This window comes from Hemicordylus capensis, chromosome 5 (genome assembly GCF_027244095.1).
Source record: "Hemicordylus capensis ecotype Gifberg chromosome 5, rHemCap1.1.pri, whole genome shotgun sequence".
Lineage (NCBI taxonomy): Eukaryota > Metazoa > Chordata > Lepidosauria > Squamata > Cordylidae > Hemicordylus > Hemicordylus capensis.
In genome coordinates, this window is record NC_069661.1 from 101789840 (window position 1) to 101810827 (window position 20988).

General features: G+C 44.2%; 1 protein-coding gene across 4 annotated transcripts in view; it reads left to right on the forward strand.

Moving 5' to 3' along the window:
- The window catches only part of ATP8A1 (ATPase phospholipid transporting 8A1), a 242997-nt gene that overhangs the window by 31344 nt on the left and 190665 nt on the right, over positions 1–20988 (forward strand). For all 4 annotated transcript variants that reach the window (XM_053252646.1, XM_053252647.1, XM_053252644.1 and 1 more), the window contains 2 exons: positions 932–1030; positions 9662–9707. In XM_053252646.1, the coding sequence (XP_053108621.1) occupies positions 932–1030; positions 9662–9707 (145 nt within the window). The remainder of the gene's footprint in view (positions 1–931; positions 1031–9661; positions 9708–20988) is intronic.

Genomic DNA, 20988 nt, shown 5'->3' on the forward strand with positions numbered 1-20988 from the left:
GAAACAGTTACCATTGCAATTACTTCTGTGCAAGGGGTTGTACTGAGAAAGTGTGTCTGGAAAGAAATGGAGGGCAGAGACTGACAAGAGAACCAGCATGGTATAATGGTTAGAGTGCTGGACTAGGACTGGGGAAACCTGAGTGCAGATCCCCATTCAGCTGTGATGCTTGCTGAGTGACTCTGGGCCAGTCACTTCTCTCTCAGCCTAACCTACTTCACAGGGTTGTTGTGAGGAGAAATTTAAGTATGTAGTACACTGCTCTGGGCTCCTTGGAGGAAGAGCGGAATATAAATGTAAAAATGTAAAATAAATGAAAGATGAACACTTGGGAAAGTGGTCTGGCCAAATTTTGGGATGTGGGCTGTTGAGAGGGTAGAGGATGAACTATGGTGTGGTGATAAGAGCAGCAGAGTAGTAAGAACAGGGACAGTGATAGACAACTGGAGAAGGACTGGCCTTCACTTCATTACTGTCCAGTGCCTTAGGTTGCTTTGGATCAGCCCTCTCAAGGTGTATATTGTAAGTTTAAGTAGGAGAGGGGGAATATTGAGGAGTAGCAAAGAGGATGCCAAGCATTAGAAGGGCAAACTGACCAAATCCCAAGCTTTGGACTTTGGACAAACCTCTGCTAGCAAGGTTTGTATAAAAAGGAATCCTGAAGGCGGTCAGGGGCATCCTTCAGTAGTGGACTGTTGAAAGCAATAACAACTCTTTCCCCAGCCTTTGGATGCCATTTGGAAATGCAATGCTGGATGCATTTTTCAGAGGTTCAGCTATCTGTTTGAGGAATTGTCTTCTCTTCCATTTAGGAAGCTTCCATTTAATTTTTCATTTTCATTTTGAATTTTCTTATTATCTGCTTATAATAATGAAATGTACTGTATATTTTTAGCAAAAACATCTCAATTTTCTTCCTTCCTTTCAATAGCAAATTCCAGATGTTTCTCCAACAGGACGTTATACAACCTTGGTTCCTCTCTTATTTATTTTATTTGTAGCAGCACTTAAGGAAATAATAGAAGATATTGTAAGTATTAAATTAAATATTTTTGTAATACCATTAATCTGAAGTTTTATATGTTCAAGTAATATGTATATTTAAAATTATATTGTAGCATGTAGATTCTAGATTAATGGCAATTATTATTGTTATTTGAGCAGCAAGAAGAAAACATTGGGCAATGGGGCTGGTTATATATTATTGTATATATAAAATACAGTATGGTTAGTGGTGTCATTGAACAGTAGGAGGCCCAGGAACAGAATATATGCAACTGATTCGCTCCTTCATTCAATTGCCCATCACTTCCAAAGCAGTTTAGAAATATCTAACAGCTAATCAGGCACAGCTAATCAGGCAATGTTAGGCAATTATTCTGCTAGTGAAATATTTCTTTCTCTCTGAATAGAAATTTACAGTATTTTGAAATAGAATTAATTTCAAAACCAATATTCCCTGACTATAGGAAAGGAAAGATCATGCCATCGAGTCGGTGTCGACTCCTGGTAACCACAGAGCCATGTGGTTTTCTTGGTAGAATACAGGAGCGGCTTACCATTGCCTCCTCCATGCAATATGAGATTATGCCTTTCAGCACCTTCCTATATCGCTGCTACCCGATATAGGTGTTTCCCAAGGTCTGGGAAGCATACCAGTGGGGATTCGAACTAACAACCTCTTGCTTCCTAGGCAGGTCACTTACCCGCTGAGCCATTATAGACCCTTAAATTCTAAAATGTCTACAATGCAAATGGTGTTTTAGCTTCACTAGGGACTATTTTATATATGTATATTCATAAGAACATAAGAACAGCCCTGCTGGATCAGGCCCAAGGCCCATCTAGTTCAGCATCCTGTTTCGCACAGTGGCCCACCAGATGCTGGTAGAAGCCACAGGCAGGAGTTGAGGGCATGCCCTCTCTCCTCCTGTTACTCTCCTGCAACTGGTACTCAGAGGCATCCTGCCTTTGAGGCTGGAGGTGGCCCACAGCCCTCCATCTAGTAGCCATTGATAGACCTCTCCTCCATGAAGTTATCCAAACCCCTCTTAAAGTCATCCAGGTTGTTGGCTGTCACCACATCTTGTGGCAGAGAATTCCACAAGTGGATTATGCATTGTATGGAAAAGTACTTCCATTTGTTGGTCCTAGATTTCCCGGCAATCAATTTCATGGGATGACCACTGGTTCTAGTGTTATGGGAGAGAGAGAAGAATTTCTCTCTATACACTTTCTCCACAACATGCATGATTTTATAGACCTCTAACATGTTTCCCCGCAGTCGTCTTTTTTTTCTAAACTAAAAAGCCCAAGGTGTTGTAGTCTTGCCTCATAAGAAAGGTGCTCTAGTCCCCTGATCATCTTGGTTACCCTCTTCTGCACCATTTCCAGTTCAACAATGTCCTTTTTTAGATGTGGTGACCAGAATTGTACGCAGTACTCCAAGTGTGGTTGCACCATAGTTTTGTATAAGGGCATTATAATATTAGCCATTTTATTTTCAGTCCCCTTCCTAATGATCCCTAGCATGGAATTTGCCTTTTTCACAGCTGCTGCATATTGAGTCGACACTTTCAACAAGCTAACCACCATGACCCCAAGATCCCTCTTCTGGTCAGTCACCGACAGCTCAGATCCCATCAGCGTATACTTGAAGTTGGGGTATTTCGTCCCAATGTGCATCACTTTACACTTGCCAACACTGAACCGCATTTGCCACTTTGTCGCCCACTCCCCCAGTTTGGAGAGATCCTTTTGGAGCTCCTCACAATCCGTTTTAGATTTCACTACCAGAAAGAGTTTGGTATCATCTGCAAATTTGGCCATCTTGCTACTTACTTCTGCTTCTAGATCATTTATGAATATATTAAAAAGCACCTGTCCCAGTACAGATCCCTGGGGGACCCCACTTCTTACTTCCCTCCATTGTGAAAAATCACCATATATGCCTACCCTCTGTTTCCTGTCTTTCAACCAGTGAGCAATCCACACATGTACTTGTCCCCTTATCCCATGACTGCTAGGTTTCCTCAGGAGTCTTTGATAAGGAACTTGGTCAAAAGCTTTTTGGAAGTCCAGGTATACTATGTTAACTGGATCACCTTGATCCACACACTTGTTGACACTCTCAAGGAACTCCAAATGGTTTGTGAGGCAAGATTTACCTTTGCAGAAGCCATGCTGGTTTACTCCCAGCAGGGTCTATTCTTCTGTGTGCTTTACAATTTTATCCTTGAGGATGCTTTCATCAATTTGCCTGGAACGGACGTTAAGCTAACTGGCTGTAATTTCCTGGATCATCCCTGGATCCCTTTTTGAAAATCAGTGTTACATTTGCTACTCTCCCGTCCTCTGGTACAGAGCCCAGTTTCAGGGATAAGTTATATATTTTAGCAACATTGGCAAATTCACATTTGTTCTTTGAGGACTCTTGGATGGATGCCATCTGGCCCTGGTGATTTGTTAGTTTTCACTATTTCCAGACAGTTTAGATCATCATCTCTTGTCCCTTCTATCTGACTCAGTTCTTTAGCCTCCATCCCTAAAAAGCCTGGTTCAGGAACAGTTATATGCTCAGTATCCTCTGCTGTGAAGATGGATGCAAAAAACTCATTTAGCTTCTCTGCAACCTCCATATCCTCCTTAATAATCCCTTTCACTCCCTCATTGTCTAATGGTCCAACCACCTCCCTGGCAGGTTCCTTGTTTCTGATGTATTTAAAGAAGTTTTTTTTATTCCCCTTGATACTTTTGACTAAATGTTCCTCAAACTCTTTTTGCCTCCCTTATTGTCACCTTGCATTTCTTTTGCCACAGTTTGTGTTCCTTTCTGTTCGCTTCATATGGACAGGCCTTCCAATTTCAGAAGGAAGTCTTCTTCCCTTTTATGGCTTCCTTGACGGTACCCGTTAGCTATGCTGGCATCCTCCTGGACTTAGTGGTACCTTTCCTCCTTTGGGGTATACAGTCTAACTGGGCTTCTAGTATTGTGGATTTGAGTAAACTCTGCACTCTGAAGCGAAGTGGCTCTCCTGATTTTCCCTTTCAGCTTTCTTTTCACCATACTCCTCATTCTGGAGAAGTTTCCTCTTCTGAAATTCAAAATGTCTGTGTTAGACTTCCTTGGTGATTCACTCCCCACATGTATGCTGAATTTGATGGCACTATGGTCACTGTTCCATAAAGGGTCGATGACACTGACATCACGCACCAGGTCCTGGGTGCCACTCAGAATTAAGTCCAAGGTCGCCTTCTCTGGTTGGTTCCAAGACCAACTGCACAGTCATTTAGCGTACCTAGAAATCTGACCTCATTGTCATGACCTGACTCTGAATTTCTCCAGTCTATGTGTGGGTAATTAAAGTCACCCATTATTACAGCCCTGCCGCTCCTTGATGCCTCCCTGATTTCCTGCTGCAACTCCCAGTCACTGTCAGCATTTTGATCCGAAGGGCGATAGCACGTCCCCAGTAGCATGTTCCCTTTCAGGCCTTGTATTGTCACCCACAGGGTTTCTGTGGAGGACTCCAGTCCACCCAGGTTTTCTAGCTTGTTAGATTCTATGCCTTCTTTAACATACAGTGCTACTCCACCTCCAAGGCACCCCTCCCTGTCCTTTCTATAGAGTTTATATCCAGGGATAACAGTGTCCCACTGGTTCTCACAGTTCCACCATGTTTCTGTTATGCCCACTATATGTATTTCTGCATTAGCAATCAAGCACTCCAGCTCACCCATCTTGGCTCGGAGGCTTCTGGCATTGGCATATAAGCACCTATATACTGAATCCCTCACCTGGTGTGTGCTGTCTTTCTTTTGACGGCACAGGCTCCCGTCTGCTCTTTATGCGGTTCTGCTCTGTCCTCTTCTGTTTTATCTGAATCCTTTGCACCCTCACAGTTTAAAGGATGGCTTTAGCCGAACGGGATACTGCCCAGCTCCCATCGGCTGTTACCTAGGCGTCATTTTAAAAGCTGCCCTGAAACCTTTTTTATTTTAAGCACCAGCAGTCTGGTTCCATGTTGGTCCAAGTGCAGCCCATCTTTTTTGTACAGGCCTTGCTTGCCCCAAAATGTATCCCAGTGCCTAACAGATCTAAACCCCTCCTCCCAGCATCAACGTCTCATCCATGCATTGAAACCCCTCAGCTCGGCCTGTCTCACTGTACCTGCGTGTGGAACAGGTAGCAGTTCTGAGAATGCTACCTTGGGGGTCCTGGGCTTCAATACACTACCTATCAGCCTAAATTTGGCTTCCAGGACCTCCCAACTACATTTCCCCACATCATTGGTGCCGACGTGCACCACGACAACTGTCTCCTCCCCAGCACTACCTAAGAGCCTATCTAGATGCTGCGTGATGTCTGCAACCTTTGCACCAGGCAGGCAAGTCACCGTGAGGTCAACACGCGGGTCACAAACGCATCTCTCTATACATCTAATGATCGAACCACCCACTACAAGGAGCCCCCCCCCGGGAGGAGTATCCCCTGTGCGAGAGGATATGGGCTCATCATCCATGGAAGGGGTCCTTTCTAAAGGAGCATTTCCCGCTTCCTCAGACCGATGTCCTCCTTGCCCATCTCTTAATAACTCTTTACATGCATATGAGTTAGAAATTGAGAGTACGGTCAAGTGGTTACTTGCATGTTTTAACTATAGATTAACCACTACAAATAGAAGTTTTATCATAAGTCAAATCAGACAGACATTTCAATACCAGTAGTTTACACATTTGACTGAGTTAATGAATACATTATTACTGTTAATTGGCCGTTAATAACTTGTAGCTGAAAATGTGTGAACTACTAATGTTGAAAAGTATTGTATTTTAGATTATATCAAGTGATACAGAAATTTTGTATGATCTGTGATGGCTCTTTCACATATTCTAGTCATCACTCGATATTGCAGTCTGTTAAGAGATAAAACATGTACATATGAACAGAACATACACAGCTGGGATCCTGCCTTCTTATTTTGAAATTGCTTTTGATAGCCAGTTTACAATTAATGTTTTAGCGATGTGCATGAAACAGATTTTGCGTTTTGTTTCAAGCTTGAAACAAAATGCAGATGGCCAAAACATTTCTTCAAAAGAGTGGTCTAAACAGTTATTTCGACGAAACTTGAAACGACGAAACTTGAAACACCCCATTGTTCCACATAGGTAGCTTTTTGGTAACACCAAAATGGGTTGGGTGGTAGGGCATCATGGGTGCTACCTACCACCCAACCTAAACAAGAAATGGGCAAGCGGGTGATTTTAAACAAATTCTTAACTTTTCCCCAAATCCCCCATATGGGAGTTTTTGGGGAAAGTTAAAAATTTGTTTAAAATTGCCTGATTGTCCATTTCTTTTGTGGGTTGGATGGTAGGTAGCCATCATGCCCTACAACACAACCCACTTTGGTGTCCCTAGGAGTTACCATGGGGAACAATGAGGTGTTTCGAGTTTACACACACACACAGAGCTGCCACTGTCCATTTCTCACCACAACACTATCTCACAAACAAAACAAACCACAACTCAAGGAAGGAAGGCACCCAAGTTCTGCCTTTGTCAATCTGATATCCAATAAAAACAGATAGTTATAGCAGCAATAACACAGCATATTATAGTGCTGAGAAAAGAAAACTTCAAAATCAAACCTTCCTTCCTCCTCTCCTGATGTATCCTCTTCAAGAGAAGCGCACTATAAGGGCTCTCTCTGCCTACCAGTCCTTTTGAATACATTTTGAAATTCCCTCCAAAAGTGTTCTCCACTCCTCTGTCCCCCCAGCCAATGGGGCACAGTTGCCCATGACAACTTGATTTATATAATAAGAAGTCAACCAAGAAGCATGGAGATTGCAAGCCAATCGGACACCAGTGCCAGAAAACCAGTCATCAAGGGAAAAACAGGCCTCCAAAATGGTGCTTGAAACATTGAAACGTTTTGAATAAAAATGGGGTGGTTTTGTTCCGGGCTTGAAACAGGCCCTTTATTTAAAGGGTGCTTTGTTTCAAGCTCGAAAAACTTGAAACAGCCTGTTTCGAGACAAAATGTTTTGCTATAATTTGTCCCTATAATATTTTGTTAATCAAAAGGCTGCTTTGGCTAATCTTAAGAGATTCGATGTATTTCTTATTTCATCTGAGCATTGTGCTTGTCACTTGTGACCCACACTATTACTAAATCTTCTTCTTTTCTGGCAGAAGTTACATAAAGGTTTCCACAAATGTGCCTGCTAGCTCATCTGGTTCTAAACCTGTTCAGTGTCGAAGGGAGCAGTGAGTGGGATCTTCAAAAAAGAGAAAAGCAGTTTCTTACTTGTCCTCCGCCACCACGTGCAGCTTCCTGACACCATGTGCATGCCAGTGCCATGCACAGGTTCCTGGGGCAGCGCCATCACAGCAGGAAGCTGCATGCAGTGGTGGAGAACAGGTAAAGACCTGCTCTCCTCTCCTTTAAAGATCCCATCAAAATACATCAGAAGCAGGGAACCTATCAGAGGCAGTTGGACTATTAGACGATGAGGGAATGAAAAGGATTATTAAGGAGGATATGGAGGTTGTGAAGAAGCTTCAAGTTTCAAGAAGCAAAACTTTGATAAGCTTCAAAGCTTCAAGAAGCTAAATGAGTTCTTTGCATCTGTCTTCACAACAGAGGATACTGAGTATATACCTATTCCTGAACTGGGCTTATCAGGGAAAGAGGTTAAAGAACTGAGTCAGAGGTGATGAGAGATGACATTCTAAACTGTCTGGAAAAATTAAAAACTAGCAGATCGCCAGGTCCAGACAGCATCCATCCAAGAGTCCTTAAAGAACTCAAATGTAAAATTGCTGATCTGCTTGCAAAAATATATAACTTATCCCTACAATTAGGCTCTGTACCAGAGGACTGGAAAGTAGCCAGTGTAACCACACTTTTCAAAAAGGGATCCAGGGGCAATCCAGGAAATTACAGGCCGTTTAGCTTAATGTCTGTTCCAGGCAAATTGATGAAAGCATCCTCAAGGATAAAATTGTAAAGCAAATAGCTGCTGGGGGAGAAATAGCATGGCTTTTGCAAAGGTAAATCTTGCCTCACCAACCTTTTGGAGTTCTTTGAGATTGTCAACAGGTGTGTGGATAAAGGTGATCCGGTGGACATAGTATGCCTGGACTTCCAAAAAGCTTTCAACAAAGTTCCTCATCAAAGACTCTTGAGAAAACTTAGCAGTCATGAGATAAGGGGACAAGTACATGTGTGGACTGATAACTCTTTGAAGGACAGGAATCAGAGGGTAGGCATAAATTGAGATTTTTCACAATGGAGGGAAGTAAGAAGTGGGGTCCCCCAGGGATCTGTACTGAGACCGGTGCTTTTTAATTTATTCATAAATGATCTAGAAGTTGGAGTATGCAGCGAGGTGGCCAAATTTGCATATGACACCAAACTATTTGCATATGACACCATATTTTGCATATGACACCAGTGAAACCCGAAACAGATTGTGAGGAGCTCCAAAAGGATCTCTCCAAACTGGGGGAGTGGGTGACAAAGTGGCAAATGCGGTTCAGTGTTGGCAAGTGTAAAGTGATGCATATTAGGGCAAAAGAACCCAACTTCACATATATGCTGATGGGATCAGAGCTGTCAGTGACTGACCACCTTGGGATCATGGTGGACAGCTTGTTGAAAGTGTTGACTCAGTGTGTGGCCGCTGCGAAAAAGGCCAGTTCCATGCTAGGGATCATTAGGAAGGGGATTGAAAATAAAACTGCTAATATTATTATGCCCTCATAAAAAACTATGGTGCTGCCACACTTGGAGTACTGCGTACTATTCTGGTCACCACATCTAAAAAAGGACATTGTTGAACTGGAAATGGTGAAGAAGAGGGCAACCCTGATGATCAGGGGCCTAGAGCACCTTCCTTATGAGGCAAGGCTACGACACCTGGAGCTTTTTAGTTTAGAAAAAAAACAACTACGGGGAGACATGTTAGAGGTCTATAAAATCATGCATGGTGTAGAGAAAGTTGATATACTTTTTTTCTCCCTCTCCCATAACACTAGAACCAGGGGTCATCTCATGAAATTGATTACCAAGAAATTTAGGACCAACAAAAGGAAGTACTTTCTCACACAACACATAATCCACTTGTGGAATTCTCTGCCACAAGATGTGGTGACAGCCTACAACCTGAATGGCTTTGGATAACTTCATGGAGAAGAGGTCTATCTCTGGCTACTAGTCTGAGAGCTATAGGCCACCTCCAGCCTCAGAGGCAGGTTGCCTCTGAATACCAGTTGCAGGGGAGTAACAGCAGGAAAGAGAGCATGCCCTCAACTTCTCCATGTGGGCTTTCCAGCTGCACCTGGTGGGCCACTCTGTGAAATAGGATGCTGGACTAGATGGCCCTTGGGCCTGATCCAGCAGGGCTGTTCTTATATTCTTATTCTGCTCGTTGCTCCTCTGTCTGCGGTGCTGAACCTGTTCACAAACCTCAGTATATAAATATGATAGATAAATAAATCTACGATTAGTCTTAATTGTTTCCTTGAGTGCTAGGTATAACCCTATCTGAAAAGTTCATAAGAACCTTCAGAATCTGTTTCCCCCTCTAAATTGCACAGTGTTGTGATATTTAGTTATGGTAGTCTAACATTTGTGCAATTTTGTTTCAGAAAAGGCACAAAGCTGATAATGCGGTGAACAAAAAACAAACACAAGGTAGGGACAAGTAAATTTTTTTAAGGTACAGTGAAATTTGTTTTACTACATTTGCTTTTTATCATTATTTTTAATAGCAATTATATGATGTAAATTTGAATTTACAAATTGTGCCAATACATGAACATGTTTTATTTTGTGGTCATTTGGCTGTTGTACTAACTGCTAGAGCTTTTGCTCTGTTTATTTCCTGCTCTAAAGTGTGGTTGAGGATATTTATCACCATTTTTGGTTAGCTCCATTCTTGAAAGGAAAATAACTTTGGTCAAATAAGGTTGTTTGTCATACAGTTATTGACAAATTTTAACATAAAGATTTTGTGTTTAGTAAGCATGATCTCTATTTACGCACATTAAGATAAAATGATACATTTTATTAACAGTTCATTTTATGTTCTTGTGTAATTTTAATGTTTAGTTATTTATACAAAGCAGCTTCACATGTAATGGCAACAAATAATAGGAGAAAACTGGAGGATTTGGTTCTTGATTTGGTAAAATCCATAAAAAGTGGGGGTTCTGCCCCTGCACTGAACACTTTGGGCAAAATTTGTTAGCTCCTCGTGGCGCTTACAAACTGCCACTGCACATGCCACACACTTGCTCATATAGATGTTTAGGCACCTTTTAGTTCAGTTTCGTTCTGAGCACCAATGCGTTTAGGTCTTTGTTAGTTCTTCGCTCCTCAGAAATACTTTAGTGGCTAAATTTAACGGCTTTTACTCAGACTGTGACTGGACTTGTTATCAGACTATCCTTTGAAAATCAATTGTAACTTCATGTGTATGACTTGGACTGGAAAAAAGGTTATTATTTGTGTAACGGACATCAGTACCTCAGCAAAGTGATTTGCTGTGTATGACTACAGACTGGTAAAGTTTTTGATTTCGGAATGTCGTTTTAAGCCCTACACCTAGGGAAAATACCACCTTCAAAAGGTATACCCAGTGTAGGGAGAAGATCTTCTTTATGGACGGTCATAACCACTATCTGCTATGTTTGGAGGAAGGGCATAATGCAGCCGTGTGCTTTGTCTGCAGCTCGTTCTCAAAACAAACTTTAAAAATTAGAGCTGCACACTTAAAGGTAGCATTATTAGAGGAAGCCCTAACTCCAAAGGATGCTTTCACAGGAGGTGATTGCAACTTTGAAGTCACATCGGGAACTGCAATCCAAACACAGTCTAAATCCCTGATGCCAAGACCATCAACATCGAAGGACCCTTACTTTAAGGAGCCAAGAATTCCTGAGGGTCACACTTTTCACCATCGTGACAAGGATAGGAAGTGCAGGTAAAAGGATGACTCAGACTCTCCTCCCCCCCAAAAGCACAGAGAGAAGAGTGAACAGAGGGGAAAGCATTTGTTGGTACCAAGTAAGTACTCCCTTTCCATCTGGCTTACAATGCCTATCACATCCATTGCCATCGAAATCAATGCCAGAAAGGGGAATGGAAACTACGATGTTGACAACAGCACCTCAGCTTCAAGCGGCTTCTCTGTCACCTGCACCTACCATACACCAATCCCCATCGATACCGAGAACCCTGGTGTCTATGTTGGAGCAGAGGTACTGCTCGCCAAGGACCCCAGTGTCAAATGTTGGAGCAGAGAGACCGCTCGCTGGAGGTGTCAATGGCGATGCTCCTGACAACACTGAAACTCTTTTCAATGTCTATGGCGATGCTCCTGTCAACACTGAAACTCTTTTCGACCCCAAGGCAGCACAGAACATCCTCACCCTGCTGGAAATGAATGACAGTACTCCCTCTGTGTTGACTTTTCAGGGCTTCCTAAGTCATGGTCTTGATATGGAGGAAGAAGAGTTAATGGAAGTGCCAAAAACACATTCATTACCCCCTTGCAATCTAGGGTTGCTGTGAAGGCTTATTGCCTGTTGGATGGGGTGATGCATTGACAAATTCCACCCCTATGTGTCCAGCTGACTGTGGAATTTAGGGAATGGAAGGCAGCTAGAAGGCATATGGAACTGGTTCAGACGATAACGCAGATGACTCCCCCTAGAGTTGTGGAACCTCCTACAAGATAAATTGCTATTCAAATGACTCTTCCGAGAGTATTGATTCAAGATGCTTTGGTTCAGGTTACTGTACAAACATCTATGTCTATACAGATGTGTTTGGAACAGGAAAAAAGTTAGAAAGTGTTGATGAAAAACATAAACAGAGTTTATGAAAACATTTGTCATAAACCCTGCTACCTGTTACGATCTCCTGGAGAGATCCGGTTATGGTTGTCACCAGCCTGTTTGGTGGCGACCAGGACTGGGATTTCTTTGTGGCTGCCCCAGGACTTAGGAATATGCTCCCTGCTGAAATAAGAGCATCTCCTTCAATTTTGTACACTGCCTAGAGATGTACATATCAGGTGGTATTAAAATATGATAAATAAATAAATAAATAAGTGTGCACTAGGGATAATAATAATAATAATAATAATAATAATAATAATAATAATAATAATTCAATTTCTATACTGCCCTTCCAAAAATGGCTCAGGGCGGTTTACAAAGAGAAATAACAAGCAAATAAGACGGCTGTGATGGATGGATGTGAGAATCAATTCGGGTACAAATTGATTTATACCCAAATCTAGCTGATTTGGGTAATTTGGAGACAGAACAAATCACCCCTATGGTCCATTGGCTAGATTTGGGTCCAAATCAAATGGCAAACACCTTGCTTTGGGTTCATTTGACTGCCATTTACACCTTCCATGGAGGGTGTGATGGGACAATTGTGTTCAGTCACCTCAAGAATAAAAGGTTTTTAAAGAGGGTAAACAATCTGTACCCAGCAGTGCGGAGGCCAGGACTGTCCTTAGGGTATGACAAGCAGGGCGACCGCCCCGGGCCCCACTCTTTTGACCCTCGTTAGAATTAACTGGAAGGGGCCCCTGCACTGGCTGATTTGCCCCGGGCCCCACACCCCGCCCCACACCCCACGGATAGATGGAGTATTTCTCTGGTCCTATTGTCTCTGACAGAAGGTCCATTTGAACCCATGGCGACGGCTAAACTTAAAATGGTTATGCTTAAGACAGTATTTTTAATTACCACTACAACAGTGAAAAGAGTGAATGAGCTCACTGCTTTGTGTACTGATGAGCCGTTCAAAAAGTTTCACAGTGACAAAGTGGTGATGCAATTGGACCTGGAATTCAGGACGCAGATCATTTCTGACTTCCACATGAATCAGGATTTTTGCAATCCTGAATCGCCACTGGAAAGTGTACAATGTGCTCTTCTGTTCTATTTGCAGAGGGTGTCTGCAATTAGAAAAACCAAAAGGCTGTTATTTTATTTATTTATTTGTTTGTTTGTTTGTTTTTACATTTATATTCTGCTCTTCCTCCAAGGAGCCCAGAGTGGTGTACTACATACTTGGGTTTCTCCTCACAACAACCCTGTGAAGTAGGTTAGGCTGAGAGAGAAGTGACTGGCCCAGAGTCACCCAGCTGGTGTCATGGCTGAATGGAGATTCGAACTCAGGTCTCCCCGGTCCTAGTCCAGCACTCTAACCACTACACCACTTATAAACAGAAAGATGGAGGAAATCAGTTTCTAGACAAAGGATCTCTCATTGGTTAGTGGAGGATATCTACTACCTGGCCTATAAGATACAGAACGTAGATCCGCCTAATTAAATTCAAAGATATTTGCATGGTTGCTACGTGGGCATCAGAAGAGACATTTGTAAAGCATTATGCGGTGGACCTCTGCACAGTAGCAGCAGTTAATTTTGAAAGAGATATACCCAAGTGAGTTTTGTAGTAGCTGTATGCTCCCACCCCAGGGGTGATTTGCTTATGAGTCACCCACTTTTTATAGATGTTATCGGATCACAAACTAGCTAAAGAGGTTGCTTACCTGTAACAGGTGATCTGGTAGTGATCTGGTAACATTCATAATACCCTCCCATCCATCCCCACAACTGATACTACAAGCAGTATGTTCCAAGTCCACACACTTAAAAAGAAAGGTTGCATTGGAACGGCCATCAAGAAACTGAACTATAAGGCACCAAACTGCTGATATGAACAAGCGCGGGGAACGCACAGTGGTGGTTAGTCGGCGCCATGAGGAGCTAACAAATGTTGTCCAAAGTGTTCCACACAGGTGCAGAAGCCCCACTTTTAGGAATGTTACCAGTGTAGCGGGGAAAGGTCCTCTGGAATCTTGCCTTCCTATTTGATTCAGCCACTTGTGTTCATCCTTCTATCACATGGATAGAAAATGGGGCGTCTTGCCAGAACCAAAGAGGATTAGGCAGAGTTCCTGCAATTAACTTGTTGCCTGACTGAATGGAGTTCAAATAACAAGGGTGCTGTGCTCAAATAAGCTTTTATTTCGTGATCACGAAAGACGAAGTACAAGCCAGAGAGTCTGGCTGATACTGCACATTGAAGCTGCACAATTGACCAGTTTATATAGGTTTCAGCAAGCAAGCATATCAGTAAAGCAATCAATACATGTCATTGGTAATTAAACATACACATTCCAGAGGTGCTGTTTAGAGCCTGGGAAGATAAGTTACTACTTGGCCTTTCTGATAACCTTACTCCCTATCAGTATCTGGTGCCAGGGATGTCTATTTTTGCTTGAGTGAGGGATTTGGCTAATGGACTAGTTGCATACCAATGTTATCTATCTCCTGACAGGTTCTGGCATTTGTTATTTCTGGCCTCCTATCTCACATTCTTGAGATGGGCCCCACATTCCTGGTTAGAACACTTCTCCTTACTGAACAATTCTCTTTATTTCAAGCCTAGTGGCTCTATTCTGTTAGGGACATAAACCAAACTAACTTTTATACACTTATTTGATAAACTTTTGTTTTATTCATTCATTCATTCATTCATTCAACATATTTTTATACTGCCCCAAACTTACATCTCTGGGTGGATTAAATAATTATTTATTTATTTATTCATCACATTTGTATACCGCCCAAACTTTTGTCTCTGGGCAGTTAAAATAAAACAATTAAAACACATATAAAAAGTTAAAACAATTCAACAATTTAAAATCAATCACAAAATTAAAACTAACAAATTTTAAAAGGATGAGAATGCTTGGTTAAAAATAGGGATGTGCGAACCGGTTGGGATCCGAACCGGTTCCAGTTCGGAGGTTCATATCCGAACCGAACCACCCCCGGTTCGGTTCGGATTCGAACCGAACTGGGGTGGTTCGTTTTGAACTGGTATGGACCCCTGAAAATTGGTAGGATGGTAGCTGGCACCCAGGGGTACCTGTCACCCAAACCCCAAAGCAATCGGACACTCGTACGATTTTTTATGAATTTTTGAAAAATATTTTTATTTTTTTCTCATAGGATATAATGAGACTTGAACCAGGCCATTATTACTTATTGTGTAGCACCCATGGGTGCCAACAACCATGCAAACCCTGAAGCAATCAGACACCCCTATGATTTTTTATGAATATTTGAAATATTTTTAATTATTTTTCTCATAGAGTATAATGGGACCCGAACCAGTCCATATCCCCTATTGTGGAGCACCGAGGGGCACAAAAGCAAGGTGGGTGGTAGACAGATAGGGGTGCCTACCACCCCAAAAATCCCAAGGGAATTGGACACTCCTCTGATTATTGGTGAATTGTTAAAGTATTTTTGAATTCCTCATAGAGAATAATGAGGATTGCAGCAAATGTATAGCTTCACATCGGGGGGAAAGGGGTGTCGTAGAGTACAGTGTGATGGCTGGTAGGTCCTAGGGTGGGCAAGGAAGCTACCTGAATTATTTGAAAGGAATTGGGCAAAGGGGTGATTTTTAAGTGATTTTTGAAGTTTACGCGTCTTTAAGGATTTTCTCCATAAAGAAGCATGGAGGTGTCAGCAAATGTATAGCTTCACGTCGGTGGGAAAGGGGTGTCGTAGAGTGGAGTGTGGTGGGTGGTAGTTCCTAGGGTGGGCAAGGAAGCTACCTGAATTATTTGAAAGGAATTGGGCAAAGGGGTGATTTTTGGTTAATTGTTGAAGTTTACGTGTCTTTAAGGTTTCCCCCCATTAGATATAATGAAGGGTGTATCGCTTCACGTCGGGGGAAAAGGGGTGGCCTAGAGCGGTGTGGGGTTGGTGGTAGTGCCGGTTAGGGGCAGGGAAGCTACCTGAATTTTTTCAAAGGATTTGGGCAGAGGGCTGATTTTTGGTTAATTGTTGAAGTTTACGCATCTTTAAAGTTTTTCCTCATAATAAGTTATAATGGAGCTTTCAGCAGCCCCATAAGTGCACTTGGGGGGTGCTGGGGTGGCCCAGAGCGAGTGGTGGTGTAGTGCACATAGGGTGCCAACCACCCCCATGGGTTTCTAACCCATGGGGTACAGGGTTCTCTTGTTTCTGAGGTATTGAGTGTGGATTCTATGATAGCAAATGAGATTTTCAATGAGGCACCATGAATCCACTCTAATATGCTATCATAGAATCCACACTCAATACCTCAGAAACAAGAGAACCCTGTACCCCATGGGTTAGAAATCCATGGGGGTGGTTGGCACCCTATGTGCACTACACCACCACTCGCTCTGGGCCACCCCAGCACCCCCCAAGTGCACTTATGGGGCTGCTGAAAGCTCCATTATAACTTATTATGAGGAAAAACCTTAAAGACGCGTAAACTTCAACAATTAACCAAAAATCAGCCCTCTGCCCAAATCCTTTGAAAAAATTCAGGTAGCTTCCCTGCCCCTAACCGGCACTACCACCAACCCCACACCACTCTAGGCCACCCCTTTCCCCCCGATGTGAAGCGATACACCCTTCATTATATCTAATGAGGGGAAACCTTGGACTGGTTCGGGTCCCATACTCTATGAGAAAAATAATTAAAAATATTTCAAATATTCATAAAAAATCATAGGGGTGTCGGATTGCTTCAGGGTTTGCATGGTTGTTGGCACCCATGGGTGCTCCACAATAAGGAATAATGGTCTGGTTCGAATCCCATTATATCCTATGAGGAAAAAAAATAATTTTCAAAAATTCATAAAAAATCGTACGAGTGTCCGATTGCTTTGGGGTTTGGGTGACAGGTACCCCTGGGTGCCAGCTACCATCCTAGCTACTTTTCGAGATCCGAACCGGTTCGGTTCAGATCCGAACCAGTTCGGAACCGAACCAGGGGGTGGTTCGGACAAAACCTAAACCGAACCACCCCCTCCTGGTTCGGACCCAGTTCGGATCCGAACCGAACCAGGCGAACTAGTTTTGTGCACATCCCTAGTTAAAAAGATGGGTTTTTAGATGTTTTTTAAAAATTGCCAGAGATGGGGAGGATCGTATCTTAGTGGGGAGTGCATTCCACAAATCTCGGGGCAGCAACCGAGAAGGCCTGTCTCTCTGTAACCATCAGACGAGTTGGCAATAACTGGAAATGGACCTCCTCAGATAACCTCAATGGGCGGTGGGGCTCATAGTGAAGAAGACGCGCTCTTAAATACCCATGGCCTAAGTCGTTTAGGGCTTTATATAACTAGCACTTTGTATTTTGCCCGGAAACCTATTGGCAGCCAGTGTAACTCCATCAGTAAAGGAGTAACATGGTATCTCCGAGATGACCCAGAGACCAACCTGGCTGCCGCGTTCTGAACCAACTGAAGTTTCCGGACTACGTACAAAGGCAGCCCCATATAGAGCGCATTACAAAAGTCAAGTCTGGATTATTAATTGGATTATTAAGCTTGGATTAAATAATTCCATATCATCAGATCACTACCAGATCACCTGTTACAGGTAAGCAACTTGTTTTTTGTTTTTTTCTGGGGAGCTCATGCTCTTGGTACAAGCAGATCTGGTTCGAGATCCGTCGATGCCCATAAGAATGGGTTCTGTGCCTGCACAGGAGCCGCACGGTAGCTATGCCTGAGCTCGTCGAAGCACCCAAGCCATGCCCCCACGCTGCTGTGTGCTATATAAGGCGTGTAGTCCCTCAGTTCTTTTCCGACCGCCTTGTGTCTTGGACCTGCGGTCTGTGCCTCTTCGTCGTACAAAGTACCTCTTTTGTTCATCCTAACTATCCTTCTTGACGATGGACTGGAATTTCGGACTTCGTTGGCTCTGATTACGGAACGGCAGACGGTGATTCTCTGGCTCTGACTTGGACTGGTTTCGGTGACTTCTGGCGGACGAACGCGGAACGGCTTTGACCTTGATTATGGCTCACGGAAAGAAATCGTTCAAATGGTGCGAGGGTTGCAGGGCGAAATTGCCTTCCAAAGACCTCCATGACCTCTGCCTGTTGTGCCTTGGTGAGGAACATAACGTCTCCTCCTGTAAAATCTGTCTGTCCTTTTCAAAACAGACAAGGAAAAACCGGGCTCTTCGCCTCCGTGCGGCGATTTATGATGATGTTTTGAGCCCTTCAACGCCTGGCACACCTCGACCTTCGACGTCTATTGTGGCAAAAGACGCCAAAACTTTCCTCGACATCGAATGCTCGGAAACCCTCTGAGGCGGTTCCCGCCAAAAAGGTGTCGACGTCGAAAAGCTCCTCAACATCGGAGAGGCACTCGACGTCTGAACAGTCTTCAACGAGGAATTCCTCTTCCACCTCGAAGCCCTCCCATCACTCAAAAGAGCGTGACAAGGCTTCCAAGCATCGACTAGGAGACCTCTCCACTCCAAGTGACACTAAACATCGGAGAACCCGGGAGAGCCCACAAGATCATACACCGTCTCCTTCCACGGCTCAACCATTGATATCGGTGAGCGCTTCGAAACCTCCGACAGCGAACGACTCCACAACACAGACGTTAGACCCACATGTATTGCTTGCTCCCTCGACGCCGATAGTCATCGACGTCGATGCTTCGACACTCCAACCTCCCGTTGCCGGCACGTCAACATCAATAGTAATCGACACTGAGCCGCCCTCAGGAACTGTCCTAGAATCTACATCAGCTCCGTTCGACACCGAGCAAGTTTCGAATCTTCCTCGTTCTTCACAGACTTCAATGCCGACAGCAAGGGCTCTCTCTCCAGCTCCAGTGCCCTTAGCATCATCGGCCTCGCCTTCGACACTGCAAGCTACGGTACTCGCACCATCAGCATTGCACACTCCGATCCTCTCAACGTCGACGCAAGTCACTCCTCGATATCGAGCGCCTATACGATCCTTCCAGGTCATTGATGCCGATGCTGAAGAATCTCTTCCAGCTGCAACTCGATTTCTCCTATCACTCTTAGACTTGACATCGAGTGGCCGCTCGACTTTCACTGGCTTCCCATCAGTTGGCATAGATGCTCAGGAAGTAACAGCTTCTTCGTCACGACTCCCTGCCCCGTCATCACCCACTCGCCTACACCCACAAACACCTTGGCATTCTTGTGGATACCGTCACCCTTCATTGGGAGCCTCTTCTCCAGCTGGTCCTTATAGAGATGAGAGTGACCTGCCCTGGAGACCAGTTACACCTGCTCATCCCTTTCCAACCTTCAGGACGGTGGCCACTCAGACGTGCCACTCGACAGTGAACCAACGTGCCACACAGACTTCAGCAGTCCAGTTTGCGTCCGCTTCAACACAAACAACTCTGCTGACACTTCTGGCTACTTCTGCCACTCAAACCCTTCCTCACCACAGTGACGATGACCAACCTCCACCCGCAACCCCTTCAGAGCATTACGGCTCCTCTGACTTTGAATCTGATCCAGAGGACGCTGGTTCTATTGTGGAACTGCCAACAGACGTGGCACCGGTGACCTACGTTTCACCAAACGACGAAATGAAAGCATACCACAAGCAGATTCGTGCCATGGCTGATGCTCTAGGCCTGGATATCCACTCGCAGTTGGCCACCATTGATGACCCGGTATATAATTTCATGTTAAAATCACAATCGACTGCCCCAGTAGCCCTACCAATGTTGCCGGTGATTGTGAGAGCAGCAAAATGTGCTTGGGAGGTACTGCACACCTCTACCCCAACCTCAAAAAAGCTAGAAAACCTCTACAGAATTCAAGACAAAGACAATGGCTATTTACTTAAACACTCAGCACCTAATTCTTTGGTGATCGATTGTGCTGCGGCATCCAAATCTGGCAAGAGATACACAGTTCCTCCAGACAAGGAGGGCAGGAAACTAGACTTGTTAGGAAGAAAGGTCTACTCAACTTCGTGCCTTTCAATCAAGGTAGCGAGCTATGCAGCCTGCACTGCTAAATATACACATGGTCTCTGGGAACAATTAGAAAACGAATTAGACTGCCTCTCCTTTGAGGATTTTAAGACAAAATTCTGCCGTGCCCTGGAAAATTCAGGAGACTTGACACGCAGACAGCTCAGTATTGCCAAACATTTGGCTGAGAACAAATCGCGGGCAATGACTGCAGCGATAACGCTAAGGAGACATGCCTGGCTGAGATCTACAGGCCTCCAGATGGACATAAGGGACAAGATAGAGGGACTGCCCTTCGATGGCACCAGTCTCTTCAGTCTGATTCTACTATGGAGCAGCTTAAAAAATCAAAATTCACTGCTAAGACTTTTACCTTCCATCCCTCGACTTCTACATCGTCCTCTTCATACCGGAACAACTATGGCAAAGACAGACGTGATTTTAGGAGGCCCTACTCCTCTTACCAGCGTCGCCAGTTCTATCAAAAGAAAAAGGCCCCTCAATCCCAGCGTCCAAAGCCGCAGGATGCCCAGAAGCATCTTTGAAATTGTGGTTCGCCCATTGACACCTGTTCCCCTCCCATCTCCACACATCCCCCCTTTCCCGCCAGCGGGGGCTCCTCCATCTGCCCTGATGGATCTCTCCATCCTTTTGTCCCAGCCCTTAATCAGGCTGGCAAGCCATGCCCCCGCGTGGCACAGTATAACATCGGACCAGTGGGTCCTGAAAATCATAACCTCTGGTTTTGCGATCGAATTCAGGACTCTTCCATGCTTTACGGGGATGAGACTCACTCCTGCCTCGGAGCGACTGCTTCAGGAAGTGGGGGAGCTGCTAGAGAAAGGGGCTATTGCCCCGGTGTCATGGGCAGACAGGCGGACGGGGTTCTATTCACATTACTTTCAGATCCCCAAAAGAGATGGGGGTATCCGCCCCATCATGGACCTCCGTCGCCTGAACAAATTCATCCACGTCAAAAAGTTCCGTATGATGGCGTTGCAACAGATCCTCCCACTGCTCCAGGGGGAAAAGTGGCTTGCGACGCTGGATCTCAGGGACGCCTATTTTCATATCAACATACGTCCTTGTCACTGCAAATACCTGCGATTCACTGTTGGCAACCA